The 16,690-nt window shown below is 38.6% G+C and overlaps 2 protein-coding genes across 2 annotated transcripts in view; one reads left to right on the forward strand and one right to left on the reverse strand.

The window, feature by feature from the left end:
* LOC111506369 (ornithine aminotransferase, mitochondrial) overlaps positions 1–7,026 on the forward strand; it is a 39,220-nt gene extending 32,194 nt beyond the window's left edge. The window contains exon 6 of the mRNA XM_023161419.2: positions 6,543–7,026. Within this exon, the coding sequence (XP_023017187.2) occupies positions 6,543–6,712 (170 nt within the window). The 3' untranslated portion in view covers positions 6,713–7,026. The remainder of the gene's footprint in view (positions 1–6,542) is intronic.
* Remo (Remoulade) overlaps positions 1–16,690 on the reverse strand; it is a 99,591-nt gene that overhangs the window by 54,322 nt on the left and 28,579 nt on the right. The gene's annotated exons all lie outside the window — the stretch shown is intronic.

A 16,690-nucleotide genomic window follows, 5' to 3' on the forward strand; every position in this document is an offset into this window, starting at 1 on the left:
ATTCCAAACATTCGTTATGGAATAAAATTTAGATATCATTCACAGGAGTTCTACTTTAAATGAATGGTAACAAATTGCACTTACTGAATTTTACAAAATAAAAATTTGAAAGTCACAATCTGTCCCCATGAGTGCTTCAAAAGTTATTCGGGGTCAAAGGTCAAAATTTCAGGTTTTTTGAGTTTTTCTCGAAAACCGTAAGTTTTATCGAAAAAATACCTTAGACCATAGTTGTAGATCTCAAAATCCTTTACAAAAATGGTCCTTATGATTTTTTCTGTATCACCGTTCCTGAGATATCGCAATTGTAAAAGTCACGTTCTATGTAATATGCACACATTAGCCACGTATATACACATTCAGGTACTTAAGCAAGTAAAAATGCCTGTTTGTGTGTCTTTTATGTATATACTATATATTATATTCAGAAAATATACATTTAAAGGACCCGTAGTCCCTTCGAAAATTCCCTTTACCGGATGGCCTTGAATATAACATCTGGCTACCTATTCTATTGTCCATGTGGCGTCGTTTATGTGCCTGCTTCTTTTGGTGTTGAACGTTCTGTTCGAATGAATATACGTATTTATCACAAGCGTCTACTATAAGGGTTTTTAGTGATTAATATTTGAAAAAAATTTCGCAATTTTGCCTTATTTCCTCTAAGCTTTTGACTGAAGGTGAAACTGTTGTGGTTAATCGTGGAATGCAAACTTCAGTCGATGCAAGTGATGCGAGAAGTGATGAGTTTACTGAGGTATTTTTTTTGATAAAACTTACGGTTTTCGAGAAAAACTCAAAAAACCTGAAATTTTGACCTTTGACCCCGAATAGCTTTTGAAGCGCTCATGGGACAGATTGGGACTTTCAAATTTTTATTTTATATGGTAAAATAAAGGTCTTCACCAAAATTTAGCTCTGTTGCAATTTTCGTTAATTCAATATTGTATAATGACTGGACTAGTTGTGGAACTGCCCGCGGTGGTAGTGTGCCCGATTCACGATCGTAAGGCCGTGGGTTCGACTCCCGCCTCGACCAGATATTTTTCTCAAGAGAATTTATCTGGTTGAAGCTGGAATGATTCTGCAACCGTGTTATGAATCACACGTTAAAAGGTAACACCTCGTTAGTCCTTAGCTCGCACAAGTTTCTCAACTTCTGAGAGTTGTCGTTAGTATGGCGGCAACAGCTGATTAACGGAAAAACAGATTTTAAACCTATATATAATATAGTGTGGCGAATGCTCTGCAGTATATAGAGGCCAAACCGGTAGGAATTTCGAAGTAAGGCTCCATGAACACGTCTGTTTGGACAAAAAATCTACAATGTATGAACATCTTCAAGAGTCAAAACACAAAATGAGTAAAGATAACCTCAAAATCCTACACATATGTAATAAAAGGAAAAATGAATTTGTTGAAAGCCATGAAAATTAAGAAATCAATTAAAAACCAGAAATATATACCCCTAAACGAGCAACTCGATTTATGCAGGTCTCCACTCTTAAATTTATAAGTTAAACAACCCCTATAATCTTCAGTGTTGAATTTTAAAGTTGGTACCCTGTTTCATTTAACTACCTGTCCTATCTTACCTAAAAACTCCAGATAACCGAGTTTTTCATATTTCACATTTTAGTTTTATACTTGATAATGGAGTTAAACCCAAAACCAGTCGTATAAATAAAATTGACTAGTGGTAATTAGAAAAAAATTGTTTTTATTCATTTCATTAAAGTGATGATAAAACACAAAGACAAAAAACAAAACTCCCGTGAAACGAAATGTCGAGAAATATCTGAAAAATAATAGATTAATTTTATTTCGATAACTAGGTATGCAGGAAAAATTTGAATAAAATTGAGTCGACTGTTCACGATCATTCCGTTACGAATATATTTTTACGAGCGCTATGTATGCTTGCAAAACGTATATCGATCTACATAGTGTTTAAAAAACGTGTTTAGAGATATCATAAATCGATGATGATTTATTGTGAAAGAGCAGCGGGAAGATTCCGGGAAATATGCTTTTTTGAAAGCGGTTGACAATGTTTCATGGTGAATTTCATTAGTTCGGACTTTCATTGTTTTAAATGATTGAATGATGGAATAGTTTCTGTTTCCTATCCCAAAAAATCTTTTATTTATTATTTTCAAGCCGAATGTAAAACAACTTTCGAAAAACGTAATTTGTTTCTACTCCTCAGCTACAATTTATCAGCGATGTAGTTGATGTCTGTAGGTGAAGAAATGAGAATATTTTTTTGCACATTCTCTTTTTTGGCAACTTACTGAGATATGATTTTTATGAATTGAGTATTTATTTTTTATAAACCGAATCTTTGTTCATATTTTCACACTTTTGAAGACACTAATGTTTCTGTTCAGTAAGTTCCTTTCGGAAACACACAAAATCTAATCAGAGTAAATTACGAAAGAAAGTCACGTTTTTCTGCAAACTTTGAGGGTGAAATTGATCAGTGATCATGGATTTTGCATGATACGAGTATTAATTGATACTGGATCACAAAGATCGTACTGCAGAAAAAATGAGGTACACACCAGAAAGTAAACAACAAAAATACAGTCACATACGGGGGCAAGTACGTCAGAACAATTTCATAACTGTTACAATATTAGATTAGTCATTGATAATTATAGTTGTTCATTCGAAGATATCGATCAACCCACAATCTGTACAAAAATAATTTCAGTTTTCCAAGGTTGCTGGAGGGTGGAATGGTAGCTGTTGATGTATTCTTAGGCTGGACTCTAATGGGAAAAATACCGACATTTGAGCAGAGCTCAAATATGGGATTTACTGCTCTGTCACTCTTTGTTAAAACTCTCAACATTTGTGGGAATTGGATATCTTAGGCATTAAAAACCTACAGAAATCAAATAAAAAAAATGGAACGAGTAGCCAAAAAACTTTTTCTGCAAACCACCACTTTTAACGAAGAAGGTTGGTATGAGGTAAGGATGCCATGGCTACAAGGACACCTTTCTATACCTAACAATTATGCACTTGCTAAAAATAGACAGATGTCGACTCTGAGAAATTTTGAAAAGAAACGGCTTTATGAATCCTACATTCAAGTGTTCAGTAAGTAACTTAGAGGAGGTATCATAGAAGAGGTGGCTTCACTAGACCTTTTGGGAAGCGTCCAATATTTACCTCATAGATCAGTCATTGAGAAAAGCAGTTTTACAACCAAGATAAGACCGGTATTCCCCGCCTCAACGAGAGAAAAGGACAAGCCAGCAATTGGGTAGTTTCTGATTGTTGTAATGAATTTACTCACTGAAAAGTTTGACTGTATATTTCAGGATGGACCACATTTGTTTGGAATTGAGTTCGTGAAATTCGTACATTGACTCCAATTCAGTCATGGAAACAAACCTGGTTTACTCGACTCCGCCGAAGTTCCCTCTCGTTGTTCAGCACGACATATGTTAAAGTCCAAATGGTGGGAGGGTCCTAAATGAAAATATAAAGATATAGAATATAAAGATCAACCAAAATGTGATGGACCATCTTCCAGACATTATTCAGTCACACATCCTAAAAATCAAGATGTGGACCATCGCAACCCGATATCAGTTCTAGAAAGCTGAGTGATCCAGCAATTACTCACTTTTGGAAATTTGGGATGTCGGAAACACACCCAGTATTTTTGAATATATTTCTAGGAATAATAGCTAGATAGTTGTTATTAACGTAAGTTTAAATTGGAAGGGTATATTTTAGGACAGAATAATTCAGCGTTCATATGAACTTATCTGTTTCGAAAATATTTTTTTCTTCCTGTAATTCAATGTTTGGAAAATAGCTGTTTCGAGAGGCCTTTTTCTTCCAGTTTGTGTCTGAAACTTACTTCTTTGAATGATCTACACATCTTTGTATAGAGTTAATTTTTTGATGGATTGCTTCCTTCCTTTCCTTGGAAGATTCCCACATTTATTGTATCAAGATGGAGAAGTAGAAAGTCAAAACCTTTCTTTCCCAAATTATAAGTTCTGTTGCCACCCAAACCTTTATTATATACGATTCAGTAAGTCTTGTGTAATAGTCATTTTGTATTCGGAAGAACAAGGTGATTTCGGTTACAGTGTGTAGATATTTTTTCGGATCACAATATATTCCCCTTATTACACCTTGATAGTAATTTTGCTCATTGATCATGTTTTTTATTTGAAAAGTTGTACATAGATTCAGTAATAATACAAAAATTGCACCTTTCTTTATGTGAAATGGTGTTTTATTTCAAAACTGTTTATAATGATAATATCAACTTTATCATTCCCAAAAAACATGCAGGGAACAAATTACACTAAAGTGTAATAGCATTGAAAAAATAATTCAATGTTTTACAAAAGAGTTCCAATGAAAAAAATAAGTGTAGCAAAATCTGATACTTGTTAGTCACACAGCATGAACTTTTTCAGTAAATTTTTAAATTCATGCATTGTATAGTCCATCATGTGAAATAGATTGTTTTCTAAATTTTGTTCTGAACACAAAGGATATATTTTGCCTGGTTAGATAATTATATGGACCCTTGCCGTGATTTTGAGTTCCCCGTTAGATTAATTTTCTCTTGTATCATAACTGAATGAATGAAACAGAGATTCCTAATTTGTATAATCTTTCAATATTCAATTATCTTGAAGATTTGTATACATTTGACATTGGTTCTGAAAACAGTAGTTTATAAATACATTCAATTATTTTATTTTGTAACTTTAATGGTTTCAATGTTGTGGAAACTGAACCCTACGTCGACATTGAGTAATAAAATTTTAAGTAAATTGAAGAAACACATATGTTTCTTAGAATTTCAAATATACACACATCGGAAAAGTCTAGGGATATTTTTATAACATACTAAATATCATAAAAATAAATGCATGAGGTCGTTTAATTTCGATTAAATTGGTACACTCGATCACCCTGTAGATTTCTATGGGTTGAACAAGTCCTGCAGAAACGGTAACTAATCTTTTATCAAGTTTTTTACAAACTGTAGGTTTTCGGCTAAAATGAATAATCTGAAAGTGTCGAGTTTGTACATTCTATGCAGTTCTTGCTCAGCAATTAAACTGGAAATATTGTGCTTTAACATGGAACGCCATCACTTACCATTGGCTGAGATGAATAGAGCTGTAGGGCTTCTTCAAGGTGGCATGCGACAAAATGATGTAGCTCTTCGTTTGGGGGTCTCCCAAAGTGTTATCAGTCGATTGTGGCGGCGTTTCCGTGAAACTGGCAGTCTAGCCAAACAACATCCAGGGCGAGGACGCGCTACAACTGCAGTTCAAGACCGATTTTTGGTCTTAACCGCAAGAAGACAACCGACAATCACAGCACCTGAGTTGGTTAACGTGTTGCAGCAGACGCACCAGGTAACCATTGGTCGTGATACTGTTAGAAATCGACTGCATGAAGCAGATCTCCACAACAGAAGGCCACTTAGATGTCCACCTTTGTCGAGAGGCAATCGCGGTAGAAGATTAGAGTGGTGTCAAGAACATCGAAACTGGGATGCAAAAGATTGGGCCACAGTTTTGTTTACAGACGAATCCAGATTTAGATTTCATCCAGATTCTCGTCGAGTAAGACTGTGTAGACGACCTGGAAATAATGAACGTTTGAGACACGTCCAGGAAGTCCACACATACAGAGGTGGTACAGTAATGCTATGGGGCGGAATCATGATCGGCGGCAGAACCGATCTCGTTTTTCCAAATCGCTCCCTCACAGCTCGACAGTACCTCGACACCATTCTTCTACCTATCGTCCGTCCGTTTGCTGGTGCTGTTGGTGAAAACTTCCATCCAATGCATGATAATGCTCGTCCACATGTCGCGCGTCTAGTGACTGACTGGCTCACCAACGAAGGAGTTGATGTATTGCCATGGCCAGCACAATCACCGGACCTGAATCCCATCGAGCATGTGTGGGACATGCTTCAGTGAAGAATTACTCCGCATATGGGGAACATTCACACAACGTTTCAATTGAGAGACCTTTTAATCGCTGAATGGGCAAATGTACCTCAACAAGACATTGACAATCTCATTTTGTCGATGCACGTTAGATGTAGGGCCGTAATAAACCAGCGTGGAGGCCATACTTTGTACTGATTCCAATTTTTTTTTGTATTATGATTTTTTTTCGGGGTGCCAAAGAAGAGCCATATTTTTTTTTAGTTTTGCTTATATGCGCACTCAGTATTTTTGACCATTTAATAAATTTTGTTGTAAGTTACATTCGTTTAATAATCACCCGTCAACTTTTTTTTTCCTAAAGCGATCTAAAAAAAATTATTGCTATTTTTTAAAATATCCCTAGACTTTTCCGATGTGTGTATTTATGTAATCACATGTAAAGTTGCTATTTCTATATCTCTGAATTTTCCAAAGACATTCCGATATTTAGATAATAAATTTCGATTTTCAAAAAATTTGCAGATTCCCTTTTCTATTAATCTTTAATTTTTTTTGTAAATTCAGTTAATAATTCTTAATTGTTTTCAGAACTAGCTGATGCATGGGATATATGTTTGAAAATGAAAGAGAATGGCCTGTTAGCAAAGCATACACATGACGATATAATCAGATTCGCACCACCTCTGATTATTAATAAGGATCAGCTTGAAGAATCAATGGACATCATTGTGAAGACAATCAATAGTTTTTCTAAATGAATTCATCAATTATGGAATTTTGCGATAATTCACGGCACACCGGACTTTTTTAACCCTGATTTGGTCCAATAATGGGATAATTATCTAGAGAAACATGTTGTCTAGCTAAAATAACCTATTACCTCTAAGTTTGATTTCATTAGATTATCTGTTATAGTACGAGATTTGAAAATATTCAAGTATATCAAAAGCATTTTCATAACTAATTCAGCATTGAATTCAGCGGTGTTCACTTTGTTGTTTTACAAATATATATTATGTCTGCTCAAGATCGATTTTTGATACTGTGATGAAAATAAAATACTGTTTCGAAATTAGATTTTGCTTTGAAAGAGACTTTGAAAACTATAACAACATGTTTTCACATATAGTCATTGGACATTCTTGAAGACTGGCTATAAATCAAATCATTCGTTCAGGCTAGTCTCGACTCCCTACACTGTAGGTTAATGAACTGACATCTATCAGAAAACAACTACTCCCTTGGCTAATACCACGAAGGGCGTTGGATTAAATCGGACAGGTGTCAGTGCAGGATTCTTCACTGAAGTTATTCCTGCATATACTGTTGGCGATACAACTGCCGCAATATATTTTCAATTATTGGAACACACTTGTAGACAGGTTTCGGGCTGTTTGGCCACTCGTCAGTGCAAGGTAGTGTATAATATCAACATAAAGTCGATGATTTCCTATAATTGAAAATCAAATTCCTTCAGAGTATCATTCCTCGAACTAAGCTAAAGCATACAACAAACAACAGGTTTGTCGCCCCATCTGCCTGTGAACGAGGTAACCAACTGCATATCCGAAATTTGCCCAATTCCTCGTGTAAGGAAAGAAAACTTTTCACTTATAGTCAGTAGGCATACTTGAAGACTGGCTATAAATCAAATCATCTGAAAGAACAATTCGTTCAGACCAGTCTCAACTCCCTACACTGTAGGTTAATGGACACCTATCAGAAAACAACTACTTCCCTGGCTAATACCACGAAGGGCGTTGAATATGCAGGAATAACTTCAGTGAAGAATCCTGCACTGACACCTTTCGGATATAATACAACGCCCTTCGTGGTATTAGCCAGGGGAATAGTTGTTTTCTGATAGGTGTCAGTCCATTAACCTACAGTATAGGGAGTTGAGACTGGCCTGAACGAATTGTTTTTTTAAATGATTTGTTATAACAAAATTTCCCATTTTAACTTTACTCACAATCATTCAATGACAATTTCGTCACAATTTAACCTATTCTCTATTCCTTACCGCATGGAGAGACGCACTCGTTTTAAATAGCTTTCCTAATATCGCCTCAAATATTAGTTTCAGTTCAAGTAGTGAACTTGAACTCTTTATTAACTTTTTAAAAAATCTATTCATATAATGGATAAAATATAATTATATCTAATTGTTCCTCCGCCAATAACCTCTCGCGGTTGATATTTTGAAATAAAAAAACCTTCCTCATTCGTTTATGATAACTAACTTTCTGTCAAGTTTTTGAGTTATGTTTTAGATTACTGATTTTTTTTAATATTAACATATTAACTTCATTATTGAAATGTTTTGTAGACTTTGTTCATTTAATGTATTTTTCTGTGACAAGATATTATTTTCCAATAAAAAATTGTACGTAGTGGATGTTTTTAGTGCGTGCGTGTGTGTATGTAAATAAATTGAAAATTTATATGTTCATTTAGTCTGTTATCAATATGAAGTTGCATGAGGATGCATGAAAACATAAGGATCAAAATAGAAAGTCCAGAAAGTTTAATTATCATTGAATATAATACAAATCATAAAAAATATCTACTTTATATAATGGAGTTATCGTGTATAACTTATTTACAAGTATTGTACACTTTATTACAATATGTTTATTACAGGGTTGGTACTCAATGACCCCATTATCTGTTAATGGAGAATTCATAGATCAGTTAATAGAGAATAAAAAGGCAGATTTACTCACAAAAGGTAGTTCCTAATTTTTTATATGTTGTCTAAGATGATTATGGTCAAAAACTTGATTTGACTCTGTGAATCGATTTTTGATATCTTTCGAAGTTAAAACATTTATGTACTGTCCGATATTGATTCATTGTAATTGTAAACGAAATTTTTATAAAAATAATATTTCTTCAATATTCTCAATTCACATTTGGCAACCGTGACAGGAGACACTGTTGATGATGCAGAAAGTGAAAAAAACCCTCGATGTCCACAGAACTTCTTTTCAAAGGATTTTTGATCTCATTGAGACGGAATTGAAGAAAAGAGAACCTTGTGATGTACTGTTTGGAACCTTTGGTGTAGTAATATAAATATTACTGGAATTTTTGCCCAACACCAAACCGTAATTTTAACATAAGGACACATTGTAAAATGTGTCCTTATATCCTGCGGAACATATAAGAGCCCTGTCGAGCACGCAGGCGCAGTTAGGAAGCACTGTCAAGTCAGTACATGGGGAGGAGCCTGGTACCCCAGCCCCCCTTAATCAAAACCAACACTCGTCGGTTAAAAAAGCCAGAATTCCCCCTATTGTCCGCCAGAAGGACAAATGGATATCTCTGTTGAAGTTGACGACACAGGAGAATATCAAGTTCTCCAAAGCCGTCAACTTACACGACGAGACTCCCCCACTTCAAGGGAGTGCCAGAACACCTGGCGACTGACGACGTTCGTGAGGAGCTCGAAGCCAGAGGCTTTGACCTCGCATCAGTAACGCGCATGAAGCGCTTCAACAAGCCCATGCCAATGGTTCTTGTTCTATTGAGCAGGGACCAGAAGCACATCTTCGACGTTAAAGACCTTCTGAGCATGAAGGTCCAGGTTGAACCTCAACACCCAAAAGCTTCGGTGGGTCAGTGCCACCGATGTCAACGCTTCGGCCACTGCCAACGCAACTGCTTAGCAGTCCCCATCTGCGTGAAGTACGCCAGCAGGCATCTAACCAGTGCATGCAAAAAGGTTAGGACTGACCCCCCGAAATGTAACAATTGCAAGGGGGCCCACACCGCCAACTACCGTGGCTGCCCGGCGTACCCGAAGGTACAGCAAAAGGGAAAGTCTTCCGCCAGGAAGCCAACCCCCTCAAAAAGACCTGCAGGGTCTGGACGCGCCCAGGAAGAGGTCAGCTTTTCTAAGGCTGCATCCAAGGGTGCCAGCAGTTCTGTAAAGCCCACCCTTTCTCTACCTGAGCCCTCTCCTCAGACGCAGGGGGTTTCAGACATCTGTTCCGCATTGGATCAGATGAAAAAGTTGTTCGTGCAATTCCCCGTGTTACAGAAAATGCTCACGGTGAATACTGACGTGTTAACCGGAACTGCCAATGTCTAGACAACCAACGTTGCCTAGATCTCTGAAGATAGTTTTTGGAATGCTAATGGCATTCGTTCTAAAAAGCTTGACTTTGAGAACTTCTTAACTGAATATAACATCGATGTGGCTCTAGTGCAGGAGGCGCATCTGAGGAACGCATCTATTGTCATTCCAAACTACAGATTCTTTCACAGAGAACGTGTTGGACGTGCTGGAGGGAGAGTTGGCATTTTTGCCAAACGATCCCTTCAATGTGTCCAATACGGCATTGACAGTGCCCGTTTACACGGAACTGAGGCTGTAGGTGTCGAAATTTGACTGAGTAGGGGTTGTCACAGAATAATCTCGGTCTACATTCCCCCGAACAATCGATTACTCCCTGAATCACTGGATGAATTGCTGATGGGAAGCAACACTCCGACAATTGCTGCTGGTGACTTTAACGCCAAGCAGCAGAGCCACTAATCGAAACGGCCAGACGCTCCATGCGTACGTTGACAGACATGAATATCTAATGCTGGGACCAGATGAGCCTACGTACTATCGCGGGCAGACTAGGCCTGACGTACTAGACATTGCGCTTCTCAGAAATGTCTCTCTGACTAGCGAAATTTACGTTTTGTTGAACTGGATTCTGATTATAACCCAGTAGTCCTGGTATTGGGCGATGATCTTCCTTCCCCTGATTATTGCACGAAATCTAAGACGGACTGGGGTGTCTTCACAGCCCAACTCGGAGAGATGCGCGCCCCTCCTGAGGTACTCGACTCTCCTGACGAACTCGACGCGGCAGTCGAGCGTTTCGAGCTTTCCGTGAATGATGCGTTTCGAGCGGCCACCTCCAGAGAGGAGTGTCCGCTGAAGAGCTATAATGAGTTTCCTCCTCGTATCAAAGCCTTGATACGAGAGAGAAATCGCCTGAGAAGGCTCTATCAGTGAACCCTTTTCCCAGGGGATAAAATCGCGGCAAATAGGATGGCCAACCAAGTCAAGCAGGCCATCATTGATCATCGGAACGAAAGGTGGGAAGAGCTTTTGGAATCCTTTGAACCTGGGAGTGACGAGCTTTGGCGAGTCACTCGCAGGCTCAAGGGGAAGAAGACTGCTCTCTCACCCATTCACGGAGAGCGCGGAGTATGCTACTTCCCCGCCGACAAAGCGTTAGCCTTTGCTGACTCGATGGAACGTCAGTTTCAGCTTAACGTTGACGACGACGACGACATCGACCGCGATATGCTGTTGAAAGACCAGGTTCACCGACTCCTCAGGGAAGATGACGATGATGACATCCGTCCAGCTTTTGTGGAAGAGCTAAAGGGATATATCAGGGCCGCAAAGGCTTTACCGGAGGTCGACTCAATAACTAACAAGTTGTTGAAGAGGCTCCCGGACAACTGCGTTGAATGCTTACTAAACATAATAAATAGTTCGTTGGCCCTCAGACACTTCCCCAGAAGGTGGAAGCATGCGATCGTCGTCATGATCCCAAAAAGGGTCAGAACCCACAGAACTATCGCCCGATCAGTCTACTCTCTTCCGCGGCTAAGCTGGCTGAAAGAGTTGTTCTCCAAAGGCTCAGCGAAGAAGTTGAGGACCGAAATGTTCTGTCTGATGAACAATTTGGCTTCAGGAGAGACCACTCCACTGAGTTACCTAAGGCTGGTCGAAAACACCATCCACGAGTTAAACACCAACAAAAAAGTGCACATTGTTCTATTAGATATCTCGAAGGCCTTCGACCGTGTTTGGCACGAAGGTCTTCTGCACAAATTAAACGCGTTCGACCTGCCTCGGGGTCTCGTCCAGTGGATCGGGTCTTTCCTGAAAGACAGGACATTTCATGTTAGAGTAGAGGGATCTCTGTCTGATAACAGAGAGATCCTTGCTGGAGTGCCACAGGGGGCCGTGCTCTCTCCGACGTTGTACTCACTTTACACCAATGACCTTCCGAGGCCCGAGCGTGTGAAGATATCTCTGTACGCCGATGACACGGCTCTCCTCTCATCTTCCATGGGTCGGGAGCTCGGCGTCGTCTATATGCAACGTGCATTGGACGACCTCGAGCGCTGGTACCTTGATTGGAAGATCCGAGTGAACTGAAATCTTCTCCGGCCAGAAAAGTGAGAATCTCTGGAAGGGAGATTGACTGGCAAGCGCGGGTAAAGTACCTCGGCCTTTTATTAGACCGTAGGCTCACTTGGAACCCGCACATAACGAGCGTCAAATCAAAGATCGAGGGTCGGATAGCACGTCTGTACCCTCTGATCAACAGAAAATCTAAAATGAGTCTCAAAAACAAAATTACCATCTATAATACGATGTTCAAGCCTGTCATCATGTATGCTTCAGGCGTCTGGGGACAAGCGGCGAAATCTAATATCACTATTCTGGAGGTATTGCAAAACAAGCTAAAAATGATTGTGAATGCTCCTTGGTTCGTGCGGAATGAAGCCATCCGCAGAGATTTGCAGCTGCCTTCCATTCGGCAGTTCATTCAGTCGAGAAATCAGAGAGTTTTCGATGGTGCAGAAACTCATGAAAACCCATTAGTCAGGGAAGCTATGGATTATACTGTAGACGACCCCTCCCGATATAGAAGGCTCTGTCAAATGAGGCCCCTATATCTTCCGTTGAAAGATGAACAACTTTTCCATCCAACTCACCCCAGCCAGGCAGGGGTACACCGTGAAGGGTGGTACTGATGTCTGAGGACACTCATGCCGCCATACCATCAACACCCACCATCAGTTATGACCCGTTTGTCCTTCTGGCAAACATCAGTTCAAAGGGTAAGAGAGCCAGGCTCTAACCTGTCTGAAATCAAGACGATGTGCAGGCAGACGCAGTTCTGTCTTACGTGATCCAATGCGAGTACGGAGATATAAGCGAAGTAATAGTGCAGTGTGTGGAATTATAGTGTTGCGAATTAGTGAAGTGGAAGTGAGTAATGATATGATTTTTTAATTTGAATTGAAAGAATTTGATGCCTAATAGTAGACTACTCACTGGTATTCATTCTCTTTGAAATCTTTATTGATGTGAATATTTTTTTACAAATGGAATTGATACTTGGCTCCTTTTTATAATTGGTAATTTGTTACAGGTCTATCAACAATTGAAATGGCAAAAAGAACGCAAAAAAATACATTATTCAAATATTCATTTAAAAAATCTAAACTTGATGCTGATAGTGAAGCCAGTGAAGGTTCTACAGTGTTCAAGTGATTTCGGTAGCGATATTGCTACAAGTAGTTCTAGTACTTCTGGTGCCGTTCCTGGGACTGTGGATAATGTTTCTCGGCATTTTTCAGATGTGGGATACTATATGGGATCAAACATAAAAATTGATGATGATTTGAATAACAGATTGTTGAAATATCCTTGGATGCCGGAAAAGACATTCAAGTTTCCAGTAAGTGACGATAAAAGAAAGCTAAAATTTCAAATTCAATGCATTGAACGCTTCTCGTGGTTGGTTTACAGGACAAATACTGCGTATTATTTGCCAGAGATTGCGCAGGAAAAGGTTCTCATCAGCAATTGAAATCCTTAGTTACTAAGCCACTCACTAAATGGAAAGATGCTATACATGATTTCAAGCATCATATTGGAAGCCAGTGTCACAAATCTTCTGTATTATTGGCTGATAACTTTATGAAGATGTATAATAAATCTCAACCAAATATAATGAGTCAGATTGATAACGAATACTTAGCGCAAATAATCGAAAACGGCTCATTCCGATTATTGAAACAATTAAATTATGTGGACGGCAGGAATTGGCTTTGAGAGGTACGTGCGACTCAGGTCTTATAAAAATCAATGATCCTGAGCCAGAAACAAATGATGGAAACTTTCGTGCTATCGTACGGATGAGAAGCAGATGTGGAGACTCAAATCTAATGAAGCACATGGAAAATATGACGTTGAACGCTACACCTACCTAAGCCCGACCATACAAAATGAACTTATTGCAATTTGTGGTGAAATAGTCCAAAAAAAAATTGTGCAAGAATTGAATGCGAAATTTTTTTCAATCCTTTTTGACGAAACTACTGATGTTTCACAACAAGAACAAATGTCCATTTGTGTGAGATATGCCGAGCCAAAAGATAATGTTTGTTTGAAGGTGACTGACAATGTTTCATGATGAATTTCACTAGTTCGGACTTCCATTGTCTACTATATAAAATGATTTGAAATCCCCGGAGCAACTAAAAAAAGAAGAATTAAAAATGAATAGCTGAAAATAACAATTATATTAAGCAAAAATAAACCGGAAATGAAATAATAGTGAAATAAAATACAAGTAAAATAGAACAATTGAACAAAAATAAATAAAAATAAAGAAATGAAAAAAGAAAATAAAAATAAAAAGTTGAGAGATTCCAAGTCACGTTAGTTCACGACGTTTCGATTGTTAGTATCTACAATCGTCTTTCGGGTGATGACTGGACTGATTCCTCCGAGAGATGACTATTTATAGGTCGTTCGAGTACTTTCACTTATCCCCGCTTTCCATTTTCCGCTTCACTGGGTTATGACCGTTTGGCGAGAGTTGGTCATTTTTCGCTTGATGATGGGTTTCCATATGTTGCGTATTTCTACGCTGGCTTGGCTGAATACATTGTTGGACAACATGTAAGCGGCTTCCTTGAATTTTCTCCTAAACCAATGTTCCTCTCTGTGCAAGATCTCAGCTTGGGACCACTCGATGTTGTGTTGATGAGTCCAAACATGGTCTGCTATTCCTGATTTGCTGGTTTCCCCTCGCTGTGTGTGTTTCTTGTGTTCGGCAATGCGAACATTCAATGGCATCTTAGTTTCACCAATATAGGATTTCCCGCACTCACAGGGTATCCGGTAAATGCAATTCATGCACTTTGCACACAAAGATCGTACGGGACCCTTGGAAAACTGAAATTAATCAGTTCCGTATCGAAATCAACGACACCAATGATGAACCTATACAAGTTCTCATAGGAGCTGATATCGTTGGTAAACTATTCACAGGGCGTAAACATATTCTAAAATGTGGTTTGGTAGCACTAGAAACTCTATTAGGATGGACATTGATGGAAAAAACGAATACCTACTGATGCAACAAAAGTTTGTGTCATTACGGATACTATTGTACAATGATGTAATGAATAAATGGATGAATGAAGAAGTGATTGAAGAAATTATTATAGAAGATTTTAAACGATGAATGTCATTATTTACCTCATAGGCATGTATTGAAATTAACCTGTACCACAATCAAATTACGTCCAGTCTTTGATGCATTGGCAAAGGATAAAAATCAGCCATCTTTGAATCAATGCTTGGACAAAGGAAAAAATTTCATACTTAGAATTGATGGGGTCAATTCTGATTCGATTCCGATTGTCTAAGATAGGTGTTCTCTGATATTCGAAAGGCATTCCTTCAACTAAGTGTCAAAGCAATAGAAAATTTTTTTAAGATTCCTCTGGTTTTATTAACTTCACTTCGAATTTTTCGAAATCGCAGAGTTGTTTTTGCCTTGACCTGCTAACCGTTTTTTTTTTGGGTGCGACATTTTAGATGTCGTCTCAAAAATTCCAGCTTTCAAAATTATTAGTATTCTCGTTCCAATTAGATGAAGATCTTAAATAGTTTTTATATAGATAATTGTGTGACGAGCGTTGAGTCTGAAAAAATACACAAATATCCACTAGTCAGACGAATATTGAAACAGACTAATATCAACAAGGTGTCTGGTCCTGGTGAAGTACCCGTCACCGTACTTATAAAGTGTACCAATAAACTCGCACCAGTATTTCACAGAGTTTTTCACCTGTCTTACAAGGAAGGGGTTTTTCCTTCTTGTTGGGAGATGCTCGCGTTCAGCCTATTCCCAAAAAGGGCAAATAACTATAGACCTGTCGCTTTGCTATCGGTGACGTAAAAAATCAAGGAAAAAGCTGTAAACCACCATATCCTTAAATATTAAGAAAGCTTCAACATCTTGAGCAATCATCAATATGGCTTTTGGAAACAAAGACCAACAGGCCACCTTCTTTGGAATGAAATTTGGAAATAACGCAATCGAGATACATGGAGAGTCAAAAGCTGTTGCGCTTGATATTTCTGAGGCCTTTAACCGTGTGTGACATGAGGGTTTACTGGTCAAACTTTGATGCTACGGCTTGTCGGATAATTTTTGTGTATGGCTCTCTAGCTTCCTGAAAGAATGTTCCCTGCAAGTGGCCGTCGATGATATGTCTTGAATACTTTTACCATGAACGCTGGTTTTCCCTAGGGATCCATTTTGTCCCCAATCCCCTTTTTTTGTATATCAGCGATTTATTGGAAAAAACCAAGAATCCAATATATTGCCTTGCTGACGACAGCACACTTTTCTCGTCATTCCATCTGGATTCCATATCTTCACCAGTAGCAGGAGGTTGCATATCTTAATGAGGATCTAGAGGTGATTTCGAATTGGGTTGAAAGTAACCGGGTTTGATTCAATACCACGAAAACGCAGGCATCGGATATAATAATGTCAGGACTGATAATTTCGCTTTCCGTTTCGATAAGTTTGTCGGGGGTTAAGTTGGATTCCAATATTTCTCGGCACAATCATGTCGCTGGAATTGCAAAAGCTGCTTCTCAAAAGCTTGAAACACTGTTC

Source organism: Leptinotarsa decemlineata, unplaced genomic scaffold (genome assembly GCF_025532065.1).
Source record: "Leptinotarsa decemlineata unplaced genomic scaffold, Ldec_3_MD MMD2_tig00000199_RagTag_RagTag, whole genome shotgun sequence".
NCBI lineage: Eukaryota > Metazoa > Arthropoda > Insecta > Coleoptera > Chrysomelidae > Leptinotarsa > Leptinotarsa decemlineata.